Here is a 20098-nt window from a genome sequence, read left to right on the forward strand (position 1 = left end):
ATAAAATTTATTTACCGTGAACACAAACATTGAATAAGTATTTCCGCCAATTTGTATAAGAACAATATACGATCCACAATAATTTCTATTCCCACCAATGTGATAGCGCGAACTTGGCAGCACTGAAAATACCAAAATCAGCTGCTGCTACTAACATTCAACATATTACTTAAACATTTGTTTGTGAAATACGCATATTTTTTGGCAATAATTCTAGTTCGGAAAAAATAAATAATAATAAAAAACAAGATGAGTGAACCATCTACGCCAAACACACCCGGAAGTCAAGCGCTTGTGAAACTTAAGGAACGTGACAAGAGTTTGCAAGACTTCAAAGTTCCTCTGTCCGGAGCAGTGCGAAAAAAAACTAAACAAAAAATACTCACAGAAGAAATGTACATCGAAGAGCTTTCTAAAATTATTCAACGGGATTTCTTTCCACATTTGGACAAATTGCGTGCACAGAATGACTACTTGGATGCGATGGAACGCAAAGACTATGCACAAATGGAAGCAATACGTGCCAAATACAGTGGTCGCAGACCGACCGACAGGTGCTGTATGTACAAATCTGTCGCAAAGACAAGTGTATTTTTTTATAACAAATAGCTTTAACTTTATTTTATATTAATTTATAGCAATGTCTCCAGCTACTTTTGAGACACCAGCAAGTGCGAATGGAATTGTGACACCGCGACATGGTAGCAACGATGTTTCAGACACACCCAAATCCACTCTATCCATTTCTTCCAAAACATCAAGAATAGACGACGGAAATAAGTCTATATCAGACAAACATTCATTGGATTCATTTTTACAGCATTACACTAGCGAGGACAATTATAGTTTCCAAGAAATCATAGATACTGCTGACGAGAAATTGCGACAAAAGTTTGCTGTGCTTTATAATGAAGAAAAGTTATCAGCCGATAAATTAGCACGCGCTTTAACTTTGCCATCAATTGAAAAACAGTTTGAAGAACCAGATCCTTTAAGAAAGGTAAATCATGTAATTACGACCATATAGCTTATAAAATTTTCACATTTTGACCTTCTATTATTACAGATTGAAACTTGGTCATACAGAAATAAAAACTCCATTATGTACATCCCCGATGGTGTAGATCTTACCGAGGGCGAACGTGTGGAAGCTGCAAAACGGCGCGAAATAATAAAGCACAACGCTACACGCCTCAATTCAAATCCTTTTGCTGAAACAGCTAATCAAAAGGCAAACAGCGAATTAGTTAAATCTCAATCACAAGCGCTTATGAATAAAATTGGCTTAGATGGCAACGTCATAACACCCGGAAACGAGAGTGAAGGTCCTCAAGTGCGTGGCTTCAATCTAGTGAAAACGCCTTCGCCACGTCCAGGTGAAGCATTTTCACCACTCATGACGTGGGGTGAAATTGAAGGTACACCCTTTCGGCTTGATGGTTCTGACACACCAGTACGTCCAAATGTGGGACCTGCTTTCACAATTACTGAAAATTCACGACGTGAAAATATTGCTTTGGCTTTGGCCGAAAAAGTTGGTGAAAAGATGCGTGCGCAAAAGCAAAGGGCCGCTGATACAGCACGTAAGAATATTAATTCACCATTCATACGTTCAAATATGGAACGATTGGCATCAATGTCACCGGCAGCAAGGCGACTAGCTACTTCCAAATTAGGTTTGAATACAACACCGCTTATGCCCACACCACAACGTACACCAGGAAAAGCTATGCACAGAGCCGCACCAATGCCAAAAGCCGCGAATTCCCGTAAAACACCATCAAGTAGCGTTGGCACCAACTCCGCACCAGGCACGCCAAAACAGATTAGTAGTGGCAAATCAACACTAACCGATGATTTGCTGAAAATTCCTACAAAACGATTGCGTGCCTCAGATTTCTTTTAAACTGGAACATATTTGCGGAAATGAATGGAAATTATATAAATTAGTTTACAAGTAAGCGCACAAAAGCGTATGTGTGGTAACATAGTACAAGTTTACTAAAACACTAATAAACATATTTAGGAATAAAAATAAGTAATGGAATAAGTAAGGATAGTTAACTAAAAGAAAATCTTTGAAACTAAATTATTATAAATATAATTGTTTTAATAAATAAAACAAATTTATATTAAGTTCCGAAAATCCTTTCCATTATATTTATTTATAATTTATGTACACCCTAATTGCACAATTATTTAGAGCTAAATGTAAATGCTATATTTGAGACTGACCGAAGTAGCACTTATCTGCATTATGTTGTGATTTCGCAGACTTGAATTGTATTCTCTCACTCATCATAGTAGTCCACATGATCACCAGTTTTGAATTTTTGCTCCTGTAGCACCTGTAGGAATTTTGCCGTTGTTTGCTCTGGAGTTAACATTGTTTTGTTATCTCGTTGCTTTTTGAAAAGACCAACCAATTCTTTATTGGTCGATTCTCGCTGAACCTGCTCTGTCATTTCCGTATCAATTGCACCTGGCGCATAGTTCAATACCACCACATTATCCAATGCTTGTTCGGTGGCAAGAACACGAAAATACATCTCCCTAGCTGCCTTGCCGGAACAATAGAAACTCATCGATGCAAATGGTTCAATGGCACATTTTGATGTGATATTCACCACTACTTTGGGTGTACCACTAAAAACACGGAAAAACTCACAATTCAGCGAGATCACAGAGAAAACATTCACATAATAATATTGGTGCCAAACATTGGCGTCGGACACGTCCACGGCACTTTTCGACACATCACCCACTGTACCAGCATTGTGTATGATAAATGCACGTTCAAAGTCGCTTATTTTCACTCCTTTCAATGACTTCTCCAACAGTTCGCGGAATTGCGTTGCTGTGACGAGACTCAGATCGGTTGAGTAAGTATACACTTTCAAATCATTGCCCAATGCCTCGATGCTTTCTTTTGTGTTTAACAAACCTTGTTCGCTACGTGCCAAGAGCACGATTATAGAACCCGGCTTCAATTTGGCTGCAACTTCAATGGACATACGTTGTCCAATGCCACGTGATGCGCCTGTTACAAATAGATAAGTACGTTTTTCCAAATCCAATACCATTTTCGCTTGATTTTTCTTGCTTGTAATTAGTTTTGTGTTTATATGTTTTTATGACTGTTTTGTGTAAAATTTTTTCAACTGCACTTATTGAGACAAGTAAGGATTGTCAAAATATTACAACTTGTTGCACAAATTTGGAAAATATTTGCCTTCTCTGCCAGCTGATTTACGCTACAATGAGTTTAGCGGTTGACCTTCGTTTTGGTACTTCACCAACAGCAATAAAATTCACGAATTTCACTCCAAAGCGCAGCTGCCAAACCAAGCTGAATCATAGCACACACGAGTATAGGTAACTATACTAAGGGGGCCGTGGTTATTGTAAACGGTCAATGCTTTGAGAGTTATTGAGTAAGCGCGTTGATTGCACTACATACACACATAAACATGTGTGTGAATGAGTGAAAAGTAATCTCGAAGTGATTGGCTATTAAAGCTAAAAGGTTATCACTTTCAAATTTTAAAGTTTTACACATTCCTCATACATATGGGTATATATTAATTAAAGCGTGTCGATTTTTTGTAGTCGCATATGCGATCATTCTGAACACATTTGTCCTAGAATATATGGGTCTGAAATCGATTTCGAGACAAAACGGATTTTTAAGGAAAAGTTTACCTTTTAGCGATTATAAAAATTATTCGCCAGCTTTTGAGATATTCGAATGAAAATTAATACATAGGTGCATATTGATATTCTATTGACAATTTTTCGGAATTTGACAACCACATCATATATCTTCCATACAACGATTTTACCACGGAAAGAACTGAACAAGTTTGCATGAAATTGTGCATTTCTAATTCCAATTGCGACTACGGAATCGTTGAAAATGTTGCAGAAGTATCTTGGGGAATACAACTACTTGGGTGAACCTCGTCAAAAATTAGCCTCATGAGAGTCGTCCATCCACTTCTGTTAATGACGATGACAAGTTAAAGAAACTGTGTCTGCAAATCGTCCAACACGACGGTTGGTTCATATTTTGAGTAGAATGCGTGTTAATGCTAGATTCCCACCAAAAAACCTGTAACTTGTTTCAACGTCATTAAATAAAGGTCACAACGTAGATGAGGACCGAGGACCCTACATTCATCAAACACATCATTACTGGTTTCGAAACGTGGGGTTATGTATATGATGTCGAAAATGTCGCCCAAACTAGCGGATGGTGCTCCAAAAATGAGTCTAAACCAAAATTCACTGGAAGCAATGAATTTGAAATTTTAAAAACGTACATATGAAAAAGCATTACAAAAATTCACAGGGAGAAGTTTATATGGGCAATACCTAAATGTAAAATATTCTCAAGCCGAAATCAATTTATATTTCATAAAACAAGATCTTAAGATCTTAACACAAAAAAAATATACGCAGCTCTGTAAAACCCGATTAAGATATGTAAGAATTATTTGTACCGAACACGCAGAGAAACCGTGAAATAAGCTTTTGGAAAACTTGTTTTCTGTTAAATATTTGGGTCACATTGTTTACTTGATTGAAAAAATAATATGTGGCGCACTTTGAAATATGAAATAAAAAACAGTATAAACAGACTCAAACTTTGCGAATAAAATATTATCAATCATAGCAAGAATATGCACGTCCCAGAAAAATATAAAATTGTGCCAAGGACTTAGCCTAAAAGAAATTAGAAAGTAAGGCACTTAACGAAAAATTCGGAGAAGAAATTGAAGCATAGTAGATAAGGCGACGTCTGACTTGAAAACAAATCGCTGGAATAAAAAATAACAAAGCCTAGATTTCACAGAATTGTCTGTATATGTAGCATTAGAAAAATATGTTTTTAAGTTTCTGTACTTATGATTTGAAAATAATTATAAATCATACTTCACTAGTATACTAGGGCACATAGCAACAGCAGTAGCTAGACAATAACCCATACAGTTATAAGTATGCTATTGATAATAATGAATTCCTATTATTAATATTTACTTCCTTTAAGTAGCCAAGCGCACCATTTCAATCAACATACATATGTACATGCATGCATATTATTATTTGTTCCATTAATAAATCACAATTGGAAATGTAATAACGGTACAGTACACGCATCGTAAAAAAGGTTTTCACTGATTTGAACACTTCGCGGGAGCACACGAGCATGAGTCACTTACACGCTGACAAAACCCAACTTAAATATATGTATACTCAAGATTTCTCGATAATGTGTGTATGTATGTATAGATGTAGACATACACGTAAGCGAGGTCTATGCCCTACACCAAAGCTTATTTTATGCGCGTTGGGAATACCCTGCACTGTGTTATATACCTTTATGGAGTGGGGAGCTAAAGAAAATTGTATTTTACCCATTGCTTTACGTAAGTAAATGGAGAAATCGAAATTAAAACTAAAAGAATTTAATATTTCGAGAACATTGGTTTACCAATCGTTTTCCCCAAGCGTCTATAGTTTAGTAGTGTGTCTAGATCCGAAATCCCCTTAGAAAACTGAAAATTATGTCAACGGAAATGGATATATCGCATAGATCAATGTCAAGACATAAATTAGAGATAGTCTTTACAAGAAAGCCTACCGTCTGCCGTCTGGTCATCATCTTAAGCATGCAAGCGTATTCTTCAGTGACACGCTGTCATAAAAGTTGAAGAACATTTTTATAAGCAAAGCGACAAAATATTCGCAAAGAGGGTTAACTTTACAAAGAGTAACAGAGTTACTCTCGGCAATAAGGTGAAGTGGAAAGATTCCACGCTCAACATACTACTGAGGGGCAGCGCTATCCAGTGGTACACTGACTAAAAAACTGACACGAAAACTCCGGAAGGGACTGCGTGTCCGCATACCAATGACACGTTTTCCGAGTATCTTTCAAGTAGAATTATTTGCTGTAAGTCAGTATGCAGAACTCAATATCGTTATACTTAGCAATAGTCAAGCGGCACTAAAGGCGATCTAAGTGTATGAGGTTAAACCGCTTTTAGTGGAGGAGTATATATCGTCCTTGAAATGTGTCTATCAGTGTGCAACGGGGTACACCTAATCTGGGTTCCGGGGCATAAACTGATAGAAGGCAATGAGCTGGCCGACGAACTACTCCGCTCTGCGGCAGTGTCCAGGATGATGGGGCCACAACCATGGGGTCCCACACTTTAAACGAGCTTTTACGCACGGAGAAGAGAGTGGGGAAAGAACAGGCAGCAGAAATGCGCCATGCCATGCTACTTTTGGGAGGGTACAACCTTGCGAAATTTAAGGAAATGACTGCCGGATCTACGACATGGAACAAGAAACTCCAGAACATCTAATTCTGGATTGCCCAGCAACTTACAGAAGCAAACTCAAGGCCCTAGGTCTCATCTAAATGGACAGGGATAATATCAGGGCGCAGTGCAAATAAATCAATTTTACGATCTGTCTCTATAAGCCCGGTATATAATATTATAAATAATACATATAAAATGTATTATAACGAACTTACAATATACATATGTATGTATATAGACATATGTATATATCATGTACATACTTACATATATATATGTACTTATATATTCTTAAAATATTACGTATATATAAATACTTATATATATATGTGTACTATATGTATATATGTATATCTGCCGCGAAAAAAATTAAAATTATGTAAACTGATTGAAAACAATTTCAAGCGCGATACGTTCCCATTAAAATACTGTCATAACTGTTATGAAGTAACAGTAAAAGCTCACATAAGCGAACAACGAGTTACTTTTCGCTTCACTAAAGAGAGATATTCCTTAAAGAACTCGAAATTTTTTTATTAAAATTACAAATATAATTGAAACAAAAAGAACCCTTGAAGAAGGTAAGAAATACAAAATTTACGTATAAATTCAAATAAGTTTTTTTGTCGTAATGTTTTTTTTATGCGATTTAATTTCGGAATACTACTAATATATCTTGCCTAAAACAAAATAAAAGAGAAAGAAGACCGCAAGTATTTAGTTAAAAATATGAAATAGTACCCATTGTTGAACTTCATCTAGAAGGCATACCTGCTTCTTGGAACGACCGTCTATTGGGGCTTTCACTGTGTTTTCGAATCAATGAAACAAATATGGACCTCAGCCTCCAACTCAATTACGACACGCTTATCAGCTTTACGCCGCTTATCACTTGTTTCGTGCTCAGATTATTTGCTCGGCAACACGATTTCCCTATGTCTGTGGCTGATTCGCCTTTGACTCGATTGTCTGCCTCGCCTACCATACCTACTTTAAAAAGCCTGAGATGAGCTACGTTCATTCTCAGTTCAACTGTGCAGTCTAAGGTGGTCGAACAACTCAACTAATTGACTTTAAAAAAATTAAATCTTGTTTGAATTTAAATTATTTCATACGCAAAGGACTTACAAATAAATATTAGTGGTGAACAAAAGTGAAATTGCAAGTGTTTATAGCAATAAAAAAAAGACAACACAACAAAAACTAATCATGTCCTCAAAAAGGCAGGATTTAAGCAAGCGCACATTCTTCATACTAAGTGGCGTTTCCAATGGTTTGGGCAAGTCGTTGGCCATCGAAATGTGTCGCCAATATAGCGTCGGCTCATTGGCTATACTCATCGACGTGTCTGAAGAAAACATGCAGGAAGTGAAGAAAGAAATCGAATTCCTTGAACGTGATATTAACGTAATTTGCTGGCCCATTAAAGCGTGGCAAGAAACCAACGGTGTTTACTTCGGCCAACTACTCGCAGCTATCTTGCAAAAGTACAGCAATATCAGCTGTGATTTCGAACTCGCATTTATAATACATAATGAGGGCGTTTTGGCAACTGATATATTGATGGAACCTGAGCCAGCCGACAAATGGTTATCCTTCGTACAGGAACATCTCTACGCACCAGTTGCACTCAATCAGGCCTTTCTTTCGGCACCACAACTTTCAAAGACGCCAAAACTGGTCATCAACATCACATCGAGCTTGATGATCCGTCCATTCGTTTACAATGCATTGATGTGCTCTTGCATGAAGGCACGTGATATGTACTTCCGATCAATGGCCAATGAAGAGGGTCGCAATGGGGTCAATGTTATCAGCTATTCGCCGGGCATTATGGAAACACACAAGCCACAATTGGATTTGAATAACAATTTGGTCGATTTGTTGGATTTGAATATTAATGAAAAATTACTGAAATTGCCACGTGTCAGCGCCAAGCAATCTTCGCTCAAGTTGATCAATATTCTGCAGAAAATGTCCTTTATCTCAGGACATGATGTCGACTACTACGACACTTTCAACTTATGAGGAGCACTAATGAAATATTATCTCACATCGACTATTCCCAAAATAATGTGTGATAATATTTCATTAAAAATAATTGCTGAATTGTTGACCCGGCTAACTGACGGTGATTTTGCTAATGAAAACGATGATTACATAAATAAAATAATACAAGAAATTCTTTCTGCTGACATCGAAGATGGCGAGAACGAAGAAGAAACCGAAAAATATGTTGTTTTAATCTTATGAAAATTTGTAGGGCTTTCAAGCATTCGAGAGGTAATTTCGCACAAAAGTTATCAGTATATAGTTAGTAGAAGCTTTAGAGTTTGAGTTTTTCACAGACAAAAAGTTTTCATTAAAAACTGTCACGTGTTTTAAAAAGTAGTCAAATTTAAATGGTTTATAGATAAGATCATCAACTCATAGATAAGGAAGGCACATGTCTTCTTTAATCTCAAATGTCTGTATAATATTAAAAAAAGAACTAAAAATTTCAAAGATATTCACTCAAAAGACTTCAATAGTTCAATATATTCCTTGTTGTTCGTACACTCCTTGTCAGAGCAAACAGCAATTCTTTAATTGCTGTGATATCCGCTTGGAAGATACTACAGCGGTCTAATTTAGCAGAGAAGAGACTACCTGCCAGTCGGTTCGCTAGTTTGCAATCATCCGTATAGATGCTTATCCCTGCGTCCTTGTCTACCTCGCCTCTTTCCAACTCTTCTCGGGAAAAGGAAAACAATATTGGGGACCGTATTTAGATTCAATTCTTTAGGTTTTCGTTGCGCGTGGTAATAGAAAGAAACGGGGACTATAAGAATCGTAGAATGCCCCTTGTTACTGGCGACTAGAAGGGTGGATTCCTTTAGTCTACGAGCAGACTTCTTCTCTACCATATGCTTACTGAACAAATCTGTTGACATAACGTGTTAAATTGCGTTACTGAATTTAATAAATATATAATATAACGTATGTTTACCATATATATAACGTCTATGGTATAAGAAACAGTTAAAGAAAAAAATCGCCAAATTGCCACGTCAACCCCCATAGATGAGGAATCAAAGGTCATATTGTAGATTTCAAGAAGCATTGCCAAGTGAATTCGTTTCTACGAATTATTCTTCTTTATAGAATATATCGTGAACTGACATTATTGGCAAAGATAATTACATTAACAAAATGGCAAACTCTGAAAAAAATTGCGAATTTTGCTCAAAAATGAGATGATCGAAAAACTAAAAGTTCATTGTACAAAGAAACATACTATACAAGATAAGCAAAAAAAAAAAATCAAAGCGATATGAGTTTTTGTCTTCTAAAGGGTGTTTCATGCAGAGAATGTTTTTTCAATATATTTTTTTCAAGTCGTTATGTTATATTTGTTCATCGTTTCATTTTGGAACGCCTGAACAACGTTTACAAATTGATCAACTTTATAACGAAAGTTCACGTTCTGCAACGTGTGTGTTCGCGGGCCAACATGACCGGACTACTGAGTGTACTATTCGCAACACCATCACACATCCTGAGACCCAGCAATCATTATTGGATAATATTCAACCACTTCCACATGGTCTACAGCATGCAGTGTAGAAAATATAGCAGCCGTAGCTGAGAGGTTACACGAAGACCGCGGAGAGTCTATTCGACGCTGTTCGCAGCAACTCGAACTGACGTATGGAACGACTTGGCGCAGTTTACGTCGAGATCTTAAATTGAAAGCATATTAAATACAACTTGTGCAAGAAGTGAAGTGGCTCGATATTCCAAACAACATCGCTTCATAATATGTGCTCTTGAAAAGTTCCTAAGAGATCCGATGTTTTCGAGCCACAATTTGTTCAGCTATGAGGTCCATTTCTGGCTGAATAGTTACGTAAATAAGCGAAATTTCCGCATTAGGGACAAAGAGCAACCTGAAGAGATTAAAGAGCTGCCATGCCATACAGAAAAAATAACAATTTGGTGTGGTTTGTGTTCATCATCGGTCCCCATTCCTTTAAAAATAATGCCGGTGAAAACGTAACCGACCATTTGATGCCTGAAATTGAAGTTCGTGATCTGGGCGACATTTGGATTCAACAATACCACGCCACTTCCAACACATCGCATCAATCAACAAACATTTATTGAGTGAACACTGTGGTCAGCAGATAATTTTACGTTTTGGGTCGGTCGATTGGCCACAAGATCGTGTGATATCACACCGTTAGATTTTTTCCTATAAGGATATGTAAAGTCTAAAGTCCATGCGAACAATCCCGCTTCTATTCAGGTCTTCAAGTAAAACATCACGCGTGTTATTCGCCAGTTACCAGTCGAAATACTTGAACAAGTATCGAACATTTGCCTCAACGGATGGATCATCTGAGACGCGGCCGAGACCAACATTTGAAAGAGATGATCTGATGATCTTCAAAAAAAAAAAAAAAATGCCTAGGAATGTTCTTTCGAATGATAGTTTCTGTAATTTTTCTTTCAAAAGAGTAGAGAACTACGAAAGGGATCACTATTTAGTTACAGCTGCAGAACTTATTTGGCAATATTATAATTTATTTTGGTACAGATTCATTTAACTAAATTTTTTACAGATATAAGGGAAACTATCAATTTTATTGCCTCAAGTAGAGATTACTGATATTCATTACTCCAGATTCCACAATACTAGAGGTAATAACAAGCAATTGGTGATGTTTTAGTTTAACCATTAATAATAAGTATAAAAAATCACTTTAGAAAAGCGTAATATAACAAAGTTTTAAGGAAATCTATTTGCGTCACACAATCTCTCCGTTTGGCTAATCTCACATTGTAATTCATAAGTTCTAGCTGACCTTACTGCCGGAAAGTATTAATGAAACTTTTTGACGTTTACCACGGGCACTAGGCCAGCAACAACTGCACTCAGCAGCGAATAAATAAGCGCTGAAGCTCACCTACGCCAACTTTTTACTTTTATATACTTGTATGTCTGCATGTGCTTAGTACATTGCAGAAGACTTGGCTTAGAGTAAAGTGAAGTTTTATCTAATTTAACGAGAATTCGAAGCACGCAATTCTGCACGAAGCAGACGAATGGACGATGCATATGGCGGATTTAGAGATCGGAATAATGGTACGTTATATAAACAACAAGCATTTTTAGAACCATTTCAAAGACAGAACGGCGGTAGAGTATGCGACATCAAAGTTTTGGATGGAAGTAGTTTAACGGAAAATTAATCGTTATTATAAAAAAAATATATATACGGTGTGATAGAAAAGGGTTGATATTTTTTATGTGTATATGTATTGTTTATGAGACCACAATTTGTGAAGAACGTTTTATTAAAATGTCACCGAAATCCATATGCTATGGACTTTTGTTAATTTTTATGTTCATTTTAGCGGTGAGTTTAATGTAAAGTGCTAAAAATTCATTAAAAAAACGAAAACAAAAAATATTATTCAAATATGGATGTAAAATCGGAAGTTTGAAATAATTTAATTAAAAATATTAAAAAATATCTGTATCAACAGGTGAATGCCGCTTGTGTTTGCCAAGAGAAAGGCGTCGATTACTGTGCCAAGTGTAAGGAACCCACATTCGTGCGACCTAAAACGCGTCATGGCTGTCTCAATCCAGAGTTGGAGCTCACACCCATCGGAAACAGCTGTTCCTGCGACAAGCTATTCGTTGAACCGGCTGCATTGCCCAAGCCATGCAGTAATAAAGTACGTGATACTTTTCATTGGTTTCGAAAATGGAGTAATTTACTAAAACGCAAAGCACTAGCAGCCATGATTAACGCCAAACATCAATGCATTAAGCGTCTACATAAACGTCTTACTAATCTAGAAAATGTCGAAACCGAACATTTGCCCATAAGCACATAAGTACTAAATAGTGATTAGTAAATATTTCTACCATAGTTCATACCATCTAGTATACGTAAGAGTAGTTCAACTGTCATCATTTTCCACATTCATATATGCGTAGTTCATCTTCCTTATGCGTAATTTGACTGTACTTCGTGTCGACATCATGCTCATTCTTTGCTAAACATTATCAACATACAAACAACATCGAAATCGTCGTTATTTTCGTTGAACGTGCGCTTTAAGTCAACAATCTTGCGCTCGTCTCTATTTCTTATCACACACGCACGCGTCTGTCGCGCTTTTTGTTGCTTTACATCGGTCCATCTAGTAATAACATCATTCTTCTACTTTCTGTCCCAATAGAAGCCAACACCGAAAAATTCAGTATGTAAATGCTCAGCGCCGTCGCCAAGCCCAAGTTATTATCCACCAACCCCAACAGTTTATGAAACACAGAAAACAAGTGACTATTATAAGCCAGCACCTCTGCCATCAACACCATCATTATCCTACAAGTCGTCATCATGCGGTTGCTCGTCGGCGTCAACAATTCCTGCGTATCCCTTATCAGAGTAAGTCTCTAGCATTCGAGCTCTTAATTCTCTCCTTAACTCATATCAAATTTCTAATTGAGCAGTGCAACTTATGCGCAACCACAAGACAGCACAGTACCTGCCGATCCGATAAGCATAAGTCTGGCTTTGCAGGCTAATAAAGCGATAGCGGTGCCAGAAGCCAAGCTAGCCTATGGTTTTGCGAAGAAGCCGATTGATAGTATGAAGAAAATTACTTTCTCCAATGTACCAGAGGAAAATCTTTTCAAACTGAAGAATAATGTTATTACGTTTAAAAAACCGAAGCTTACACCAGCTCCACTGTCTGAAGAGGAAGAAGTCGACGAAGAAGAATTAGTGGAAACGGCAGATAGCCCTGCACAACTTACGTACCAGCAATTGGGTTATGTGCCGGAACATTTTAAAAATCCGAAATTTCGTAAAGTCAGTACAGTTTATAGTGACGATTATTATTCACATGAAGCTGGTTACCCGTTACCGTATAAAGTAAAGGTGGATTGTGGTTTTAAACCCGGACGCATGGCGGCGTACTTCAAACGAAAACCACAAAATGAGCCGGCATCTTATTACTAATGGTTATCACATTGCAAGAATAAGAACCTGCTAATTTATTTTTTTCATATGTATAGTAGGTTGCAGGTATATTTTTCATAAAAACCCTTCGGTAGATTAAGTTTGTTGAGACATTTTTTATAAATAAAATATTAAAAATATATACAGTGAAATTCCCCATTACGGACAGTCCTCATAGCTGGACTTTTCCCATAACTGAACTAATTTCACGAACGAAACGTTTTCTATATTATTTTTATACAAATTCCTATAACCGGACATACATACGTAAAATGTGTCAAAAATAGTGTACAATACGTAAATTGATCCCAGCAAACAAACTGTTTGCACTGGTGCTCGGCGTAAACTACTGGGATTATTGTCATTCATTACTTCTTATTATATAGTTCAGAGTTGCAGCTTCTGATTCTAAGAATATGTATATTTAAACTATCGTGTTGGCCACGCCTTCATTTATGACAGTTCTCTTAGCCGGACAAAAACACTGCGACGGTAACTGTCCAGTGATGAGGAATTTTACTGTAATTTTTTATTGTCCTTTTTTTGTGTAAGTTTTTCAATGTTTATCCGAGACGGCAAAAAAAAATATATAAAATGTGTAGATAAACAACTGCACATTAGAACTTCCCCCAGAGGGCAGGAGATAGAGTTTACCCGCGTAAAAAGCTATTTAAATCCATATGCACTGCGTCTGTATTTTTCGCTTGCCTGGATGATTTCAGCATTGCCTTTGTCAGAAATAGTGCTATAATACTCAGATTGACATGATATTATAGACTTTGAATCAAGCGACAAATGTCACCAGTCATTGAGTTGTCGGGTGCTTAACTGGTAGTAACAAAAGCTACAAGGTCTGACCGGAGTCTTAAATCTAATACCACGGGAAGCAGTTAGCCCTTGGAATTCGCTCCAAACTACTCATTAGATTTTTCCTTTTGTGGAGACTAAACCTAAAGGCAGGTAGAATTGAAAAATTCAATCCAGTTTGGAGTCGCACTGCGGCCGGACCCGAAGCACGGCAGAGGTTTAGATCGGCATTGAATCCAAACAAGATGGAAAAGGTGTCCCTTTTACCCAGACCAATTGGAACTTAAAAATACGTGCAAAAAGCATTTATTATGTGGGGAGCTGATCAACGCATTGTATTGGTTAGGCCGTCGCCGGCAGGTACTCACGTAAACCACAACGATTGTTGTACATTACAACTTCCAGGTAAAATCCCATACAAAGTAACATTAAAATTTCATACTTTAATAAGATAAGTATTTTTAGTGAGTCGATCTATAAAAAAAATATATATATATAATTGTCAATTTATAGTTAGAGATATTTTACAACTTTTAAACTGCGGAGAGTTCTCCCCCCAAAGCCTTTTTTTTTTTTTTGACAAATCACGTTCTCATGTTATTTTTACTCAGTATTGTTTGGCGTTTCTGGCTCAATGGATATGAGATTCAAGAGCCATATTTCTCCAAAAATGATACCGGTGAGAACGTTACCGTTAATGGCGACCATTATCGCGTTATGATAATCGACTATTTGATGCCTGAAATTGAAGATAGTGAGTGATCTCGGCGATATTTGGTTTCAACAAGACGGAACCACTTATCACATATCGCCACTATTAATGGGTTTATTGAGGGTCACATGGTTTAACTTTTTCCTGTAGAGGCGATATTTCTTTTCAGGCTTTTCGCCAGATACCAGTCGAAATGCTCGAAAGAGTCCAACACACATCCAACATTTCAAAAATCTTCAAAATATAATTGCCAATTCACAATAAATTTGAAGTTTGTGTTTTTCTTAAAAAAAATAGGGAATCTCGAAATGGATCCCTCTATATATGCAGTCAGCGTTTTCAATACAAAATAAAATAAAATATAAGGTAGCAAACCGCCAATTAGGGCAGTTGATCTTTCGCATTGTTCAAGAACTCAGGTATCTATTGCTATTACTTACAATATTTACACCCATTTATTCATAATCGGTTACCAGGTAATTTCGTAAATATATTACCTTTGTAGTGATGTTTAAGTAACTGTTTAGTAGCATTTAATGCCTACATTTAGGCACAAAAGAGCAAAAGGCACGGTATTCATGCACTTTTCATTACTGATCAAATTTAGATCTTTCACTGAATGTATATTAAGGTCGGCTATAACCGCGTAAACGGTGTCTACGCCAATAAAGAAGACATTAAGGTCGAATGAAAAAAAAAGAACATGATTCTGATTCTAGACATTGAAAAACACTTAAAATATTAATCTTTAGTTCTTTAAGTTTGTTTTAAGCTGATCTACATCGATAAGTATATTTTAATTTATTTCATAAATCAAAGATGGCAGCACAGCTGTAATTTCTACGAAAGCAAACTTTAACCGGGAAAACAATTTTTTCCTTATTTTTGTCATATGAGAAACTAAAATTCCACATATAGATGTCAGACCCGAAAATCGCGTTGACCGGTGTAATTTTTACTTTGTTGTTAAGGAGACTTTAAATATTAGGAGCAATGTATTAGTGAGTGAAAACACAAATGCCCGAAGCGACAAAAATTTCCTTCAAAACTTTAATTTAAATCAAAAAGTATATTTCTATGAATAATTTATTGTATCGACTCTTTATGTTCCAAGCACTTCCCATGTTCCTTTATCTTTATTTTTACTATTTCTAAATTCTAGCTTTCCACGTCCAGTTTCGGGATTTTACCGCCAGAGCTCGAGATCCCCTTTCTACGTACTTGTATAATTGCAATAGTTTGGAATTATGTATGTATATATGTATAAAATAGTTCATTTACCCGCTTTCCATTTTAATATTTTTCAAAATAAACACAGTAATGTTCAACTATAACCCCAGATGCAGTTGAAAGAGTTGGAGAGTCGAAATCCCTAAGAACACAAAAAAGTTGAAGTTTGACAACTATTCAACCGTACCTTTTTTGGCGAATTCTATTGATATCGATAATACCGAACTTCAAAACTTCAACCCAAAAGCAGTTGAATGGAAAACCGTAATAGGAGCTTTCATATTGGTTAATTATGGAAAAGGTCATGACAGATAATAGCTTGATCAGGACTGCACGACAGCTAATACAGCGAATCAGTCTGCAGTAAGTTTTTGTAACAAAAATATTTTGAAAATCTCTCGCTTCTTTAACTTTTGACTCTCAAACCTGCTTTTGAATATGAAAAGACTATTAAATGGATTTTAGGTTAGCTGGGTATTGAACAACAATGACGAAGAAAACCGTAAAACTTTTATGTTTCATGAAAATACATAATTTTTAAAGATTTCGTGAAATGAAAGAAATATTCTCTCGGCCACGTGCGCTTTTATGTAAGAGTTATTTACTATTTTAAATGAATAGCTACTTATTCTATATTTTTCCTGTTTTCTTTCACTACCCTCAGATGCAATGCATGCAAAATGAGCCAACTTCTCAGACGGACAGACTTGAGTTCTGGCACTTCCGAATTTCACTACAAAATAACCAAAAATAAACCGTTTAAAAAGCGTGTGTACTTGAAAAAAATCGTTGAACTCAAACACCATTCACCACATGAGAAGCGTCGTGCCAGAAGAGCACAGCTTTCCACCAATTAGCATACTATGGTATTATTTCAGCGCACAACACAACGTGCGATTTGTGAAAACTCTTCTTGCCAATGCGAACAACAGGGAAAGGTCAAGTGAAATTGGAAGCAACACTTTGAACACATTTTACATGCCAGAAGTCACAAACACGACGAATTCAAAAACACAATGCAACGTCAAATATTCAAAATAGATTTAAGCCATTTCCATCAATTAGTAGCGACTAGTTGTGATTTATATAAAGATGAATTTACCGGACGGCAAGCAGTTAGTACGTGAAAGTTCCGGCAAACTTGAAGAGCCACTTTGTAGTAAACGAAAAATGGGTTTGCACGCGAAATTAGCGTGGATCGCATTGTCTTTTTGTCTGGGTTTGGTAAGCTGACCGACAACTACAAAACCAAACTGAAATGTAGAATAATGACTAATGGACTGTTTTTGTTTTTCTGAAATTACCATAATACCCAATATAGATTGCTTTGGCCCACTGTATACCGGTTGAAGTCGTCTATACCGGTGAAGGCTGTGACTGCCCATCGAAATTGGACTTTTCCGTGAATGTGCCGAGGGTTGCGAAATCAAGGAAATGTCATACGCCCTATGAATACGGTTATAAAGTGGAAGAACCGCGTCAAACAAAGACGAAAGTTTTATACAGTATTGATTTCTCGGTCGAAGAACCACGCCCACCGAAACCTACTAAGCCATCCAAATTGAATTTATATGCCAAGGTTGATCGTGTAGCGATCAGTAAGGGCGGTGAGTTAACGAGTGTGCATGTGTATCTATGAAACAATTGTAACAATTACTCTCTTGAAGATTGTGAAGATAGCTATGCCGCGTCATCTGCGCCGTCCACCTGCCGTTGTGGACAATGCGGCATCTCCAAGCCGTCCTATAGGTACGTATTTAACGATATGGCCACTCCATCACTACCCTGCAAATGTCGGCGACCGAACTGCAAATGCAATCTGAGTCGTACGCAATCAACTCCATTCTCACCAAATGCGATTTTTATGGGTAAACCATTTAGTGATTTCATGTCAGAGCCAATGCCTCTAGCAAATGGCTGTGGTGAAGGAGATGATGGATACGTCAATAACGGCAGTGGCGGTGCGGAGGTTGGCGCTGTTAATATACGACGTAAACGCGATTTGCATCGCACCCTCTTCGGATCACGCAAGGCTACTAAGGAGCGACCGAGTCGTTTTGTAAAATTATATCACAAGAATTTATCTGAAACACCACGCCGTTTATTCGACTTTGAGGAACAGAGCAATAGACAACAACGCCGTCAACAACAGCAAAGCACACAGAAGAAACCGAAACGTAAGGCGAAGAAGCCACGATACACACATCCACGCTCACGTCTTGTGAAGCGTGACATTAAGGGTGAGTACGAACTGCTAGAAAAGGAACGTGAGCAGATGGATCTGACATTGCCTGAAATCATACAATTTATGCCCGAAACATTGCAGCCCAATTTTAAAAGGGGTCAATGTTACTTCGGTTGCGGTACACAGCACTCCCATCAGATCACGTCAACCGAAAATAACCCCAGCAAGTACACCAGGCCAAACAGCAATCCAAACAGCTCCTCGGAATACAGCACGCTAAGTCATGAAATCAACACAGACCAACCGGACAGTACTATCACATATACCGATACAAATACCAGCAAAGGAGACAACATGGGCATAAATGTGGATATGGATTCGAACGAAGAAACAGATGTGGAAAGTACACGGCCGAAACAGAGTGAAAAGGAGACCACGATTCAAGACAGCCTTCTCAAAGAAAGCAATGACTCTATAGCAGAAAATTCCATCAGGTCTTCATACAAAAAACGCAATGCAGCTAACTATTACAGCGGTAGATCAACGTCAACGTCTGAGTCAGCTTACCCCGCATTACAAAAGAAAAGAGCTTATCGCGCACATTCGCCAACAACGCCACCAATTTCCACTAACCCAAATTATAAGTCGCCACAACAGTCATACCAAAAAATTGTCAATTCAGCAGCGCCACAACATGCCAAACTGATGTACCAATTACCAACAACAGCGCAACATTACATTTACGATTATTTGGGTCGCAATTATTTAGAAAATAATGGCGAATTGCATGGAAAGACCACGATAATATCGGTACCAGATCCACTGGACCACAATGCTACACCATTGCGCTATGCTGGCGATTTGGAAGAACCACCACAAACCTACTCCAGTCACCCATATGATGCGACGCCTTCAGTTCACACCCAAAACTATCCAGTGCAACATATTACTGACCAACAGTTAGATAAGATAATTACCGACATCATTTATAGACATCCAGAATTTATAGACGCTACAAAACACTATGGTGGCGCGTTAGTAGATCCGGAGCCATGGCAAGAGCAAGAAACAATATCATTTTTTAAGAAGCTCATCGACGGCCGTCTAAGCCTGTGGTTTGACCAGGAGGATACCTACAATCCACAGCAACATAGTACAAGCTATTACAGTAATATGCATGATTACGCTATACCGCAGCTGCACGACCTCCTACCGCCGCTGCTGTAACCACCAAATACTAGAATATCTCCTTAACAAATTTGTTTAAGAAATTTTGCGAAAACTTCTCGAGAAGAATCTGTAATTTCTACAATATAGTCGAAGTTGTAAAAATGTGTATGGAGCTGCATAACTAGTTTTAATAAATTATACCCAGCAATGTTATTATTAAGCATAAATACTTTTAAGTTTTCACTTAAACATTTCATTGTTTTCTTGTTCTCTTTCTTGTAGCTACGAACAAGTGGGTTACTGATTTCGCGATTAGCTAAAGTGCGCACAGTGCGTAGACCATTTTTATTTTGCACACAAAAGAGTTCGTGCAAAATTTTTCACAATAAAAGTTTTTTATAATAATTGCCCAATTTTCGTATAAATTTCAATTTATCAATGGTACTTTCTATCGGTACCAGTTATAATACTAAAATGCAAATTAGTGATTTTGTTATAAAGTTTTTATAGCATTAAAACTATTTTGATAATTTTGAGTTATTACTGCTTTCTTTCGAAGTGTCTTAATTTCAGGGTTTTATGCCATTTTACGTAATTTTTGCATTAGTTCACATTTCTGAAGTATTGAAATTTCAGGGGG

The 20098-nt window shown here is 37.2% G+C and overlaps 5 protein-coding genes across 8 annotated transcripts; 4 read left to right on the top strand and 1 right to left on the bottom strand.

The window, feature by feature from the left end:
* The first annotated feature begins 146 nt into the window (after positions 1 to 146).
* On the top strand, positions 147 to 2090 carry LOC108976179 (protein DGCR14 homolog). The gene is made up of 3 exons (XM_018945114.1): positions 147 to 559; positions 639 to 1000; positions 1067 to 2090. The coding sequence occupies exons 1-3, from the start codon at positions 250 to 252 to the stop codon at positions 1904 to 1906; spliced, it is 1512 nt and encodes a 503-aa protein (XP_018800659.1). The 5' UTR covers positions 147 to 249; the 3' UTR covers positions 1907 to 2090.
* A 44-nt stretch (positions 2091 to 2134) lies between these two features.
* On the bottom strand, positions 2135 to 3388 carry LOC108976191 (sepiapterin reductase). Its single transcript, XM_018945123.1, has one exon. It carries the CDS (start codon positions 3081 to 3083, stop codon positions 2292 to 2294), a length of 792 nt encoding a protein of 263 aa, XP_018800668.1. The 5' UTR covers positions 3084 to 3388; the 3' UTR covers positions 2135 to 2291.
* A 3948-nt stretch (positions 3389 to 7336) lies between these two features.
* Positions 7337 to 8564, top strand: LOC108976704 (sepiapterin reductase). The gene has a single exon (XM_018945966.1). It carries the CDS (start codon positions 7542 to 7544, stop codon positions 8358 to 8360), a length of 819 nt encoding a protein of 272 aa, XP_018801511.1. The 5' UTR covers positions 7337 to 7541; the 3' UTR covers positions 8361 to 8564.
* A 2038-nt stretch (positions 8565 to 10602) lies between these two features.
* On the top strand, positions 10603 to 13898 carry LOC108976680. 4 transcript variants are annotated; one of them, XM_018945936.1, is made up of 5 exons: positions 10603 to 11015; positions 11082 to 11734; positions 11865 to 12059; positions 12570 to 12778; positions 12844 to 13898. In XM_018945936.1, the coding sequence occupies exons 2-5, from the start codon at positions 11624 to 11626 to the stop codon at positions 13352 to 13354; spliced, it is 1026 nt and encodes a 341-aa protein (XP_018801481.1). In that variant the 5' UTR covers positions 10603 to 11015; positions 11082 to 11623; the 3' UTR covers positions 13355 to 13898. The 4 variants fall into 4 exon arrangements, with proteins under 4 accessions (XP_018801481.1, XP_018801490.1, XP_018801473.1 ...); XM_018945945.1 differs by having other exon boundaries at positions 11169 to 11734; XM_018945928.1 differs by having other exon boundaries at positions 10603 to 11734.
* A 3164-nt stretch (positions 13899 to 17062) lies between these two features.
* LOC108976140 lies at positions 17063 to 19515 on the top strand. Its single transcript, XM_018945065.1, has 3 exons — positions 17063 to 17327; positions 17425 to 17710; positions 17771 to 19515. Exons 1-3 carry the CDS (start codon positions 17196 to 17198, stop codon positions 19513 to 19515), a joined length of 2163 nt encoding a protein of 720 aa, XP_018800610.1. The 5' UTR covers positions 17063 to 17195.
* Positions 19516 to 20098: the final 583 nt, after the last annotated feature.

The sequence above is a fragment of the Bactrocera latifrons genome, unplaced genomic scaffold (genome assembly GCF_001853355.1).
Source record: "Bactrocera latifrons isolate USDA-ARS-PBARC rearing strain unplaced genomic scaffold, ASM185335v1 scaffold_115, whole genome shotgun sequence".
Taxonomy (NCBI): domain Eukaryota; kingdom Metazoa; phylum Arthropoda; class Insecta; order Diptera; family Tephritidae; genus Bactrocera; species Bactrocera latifrons.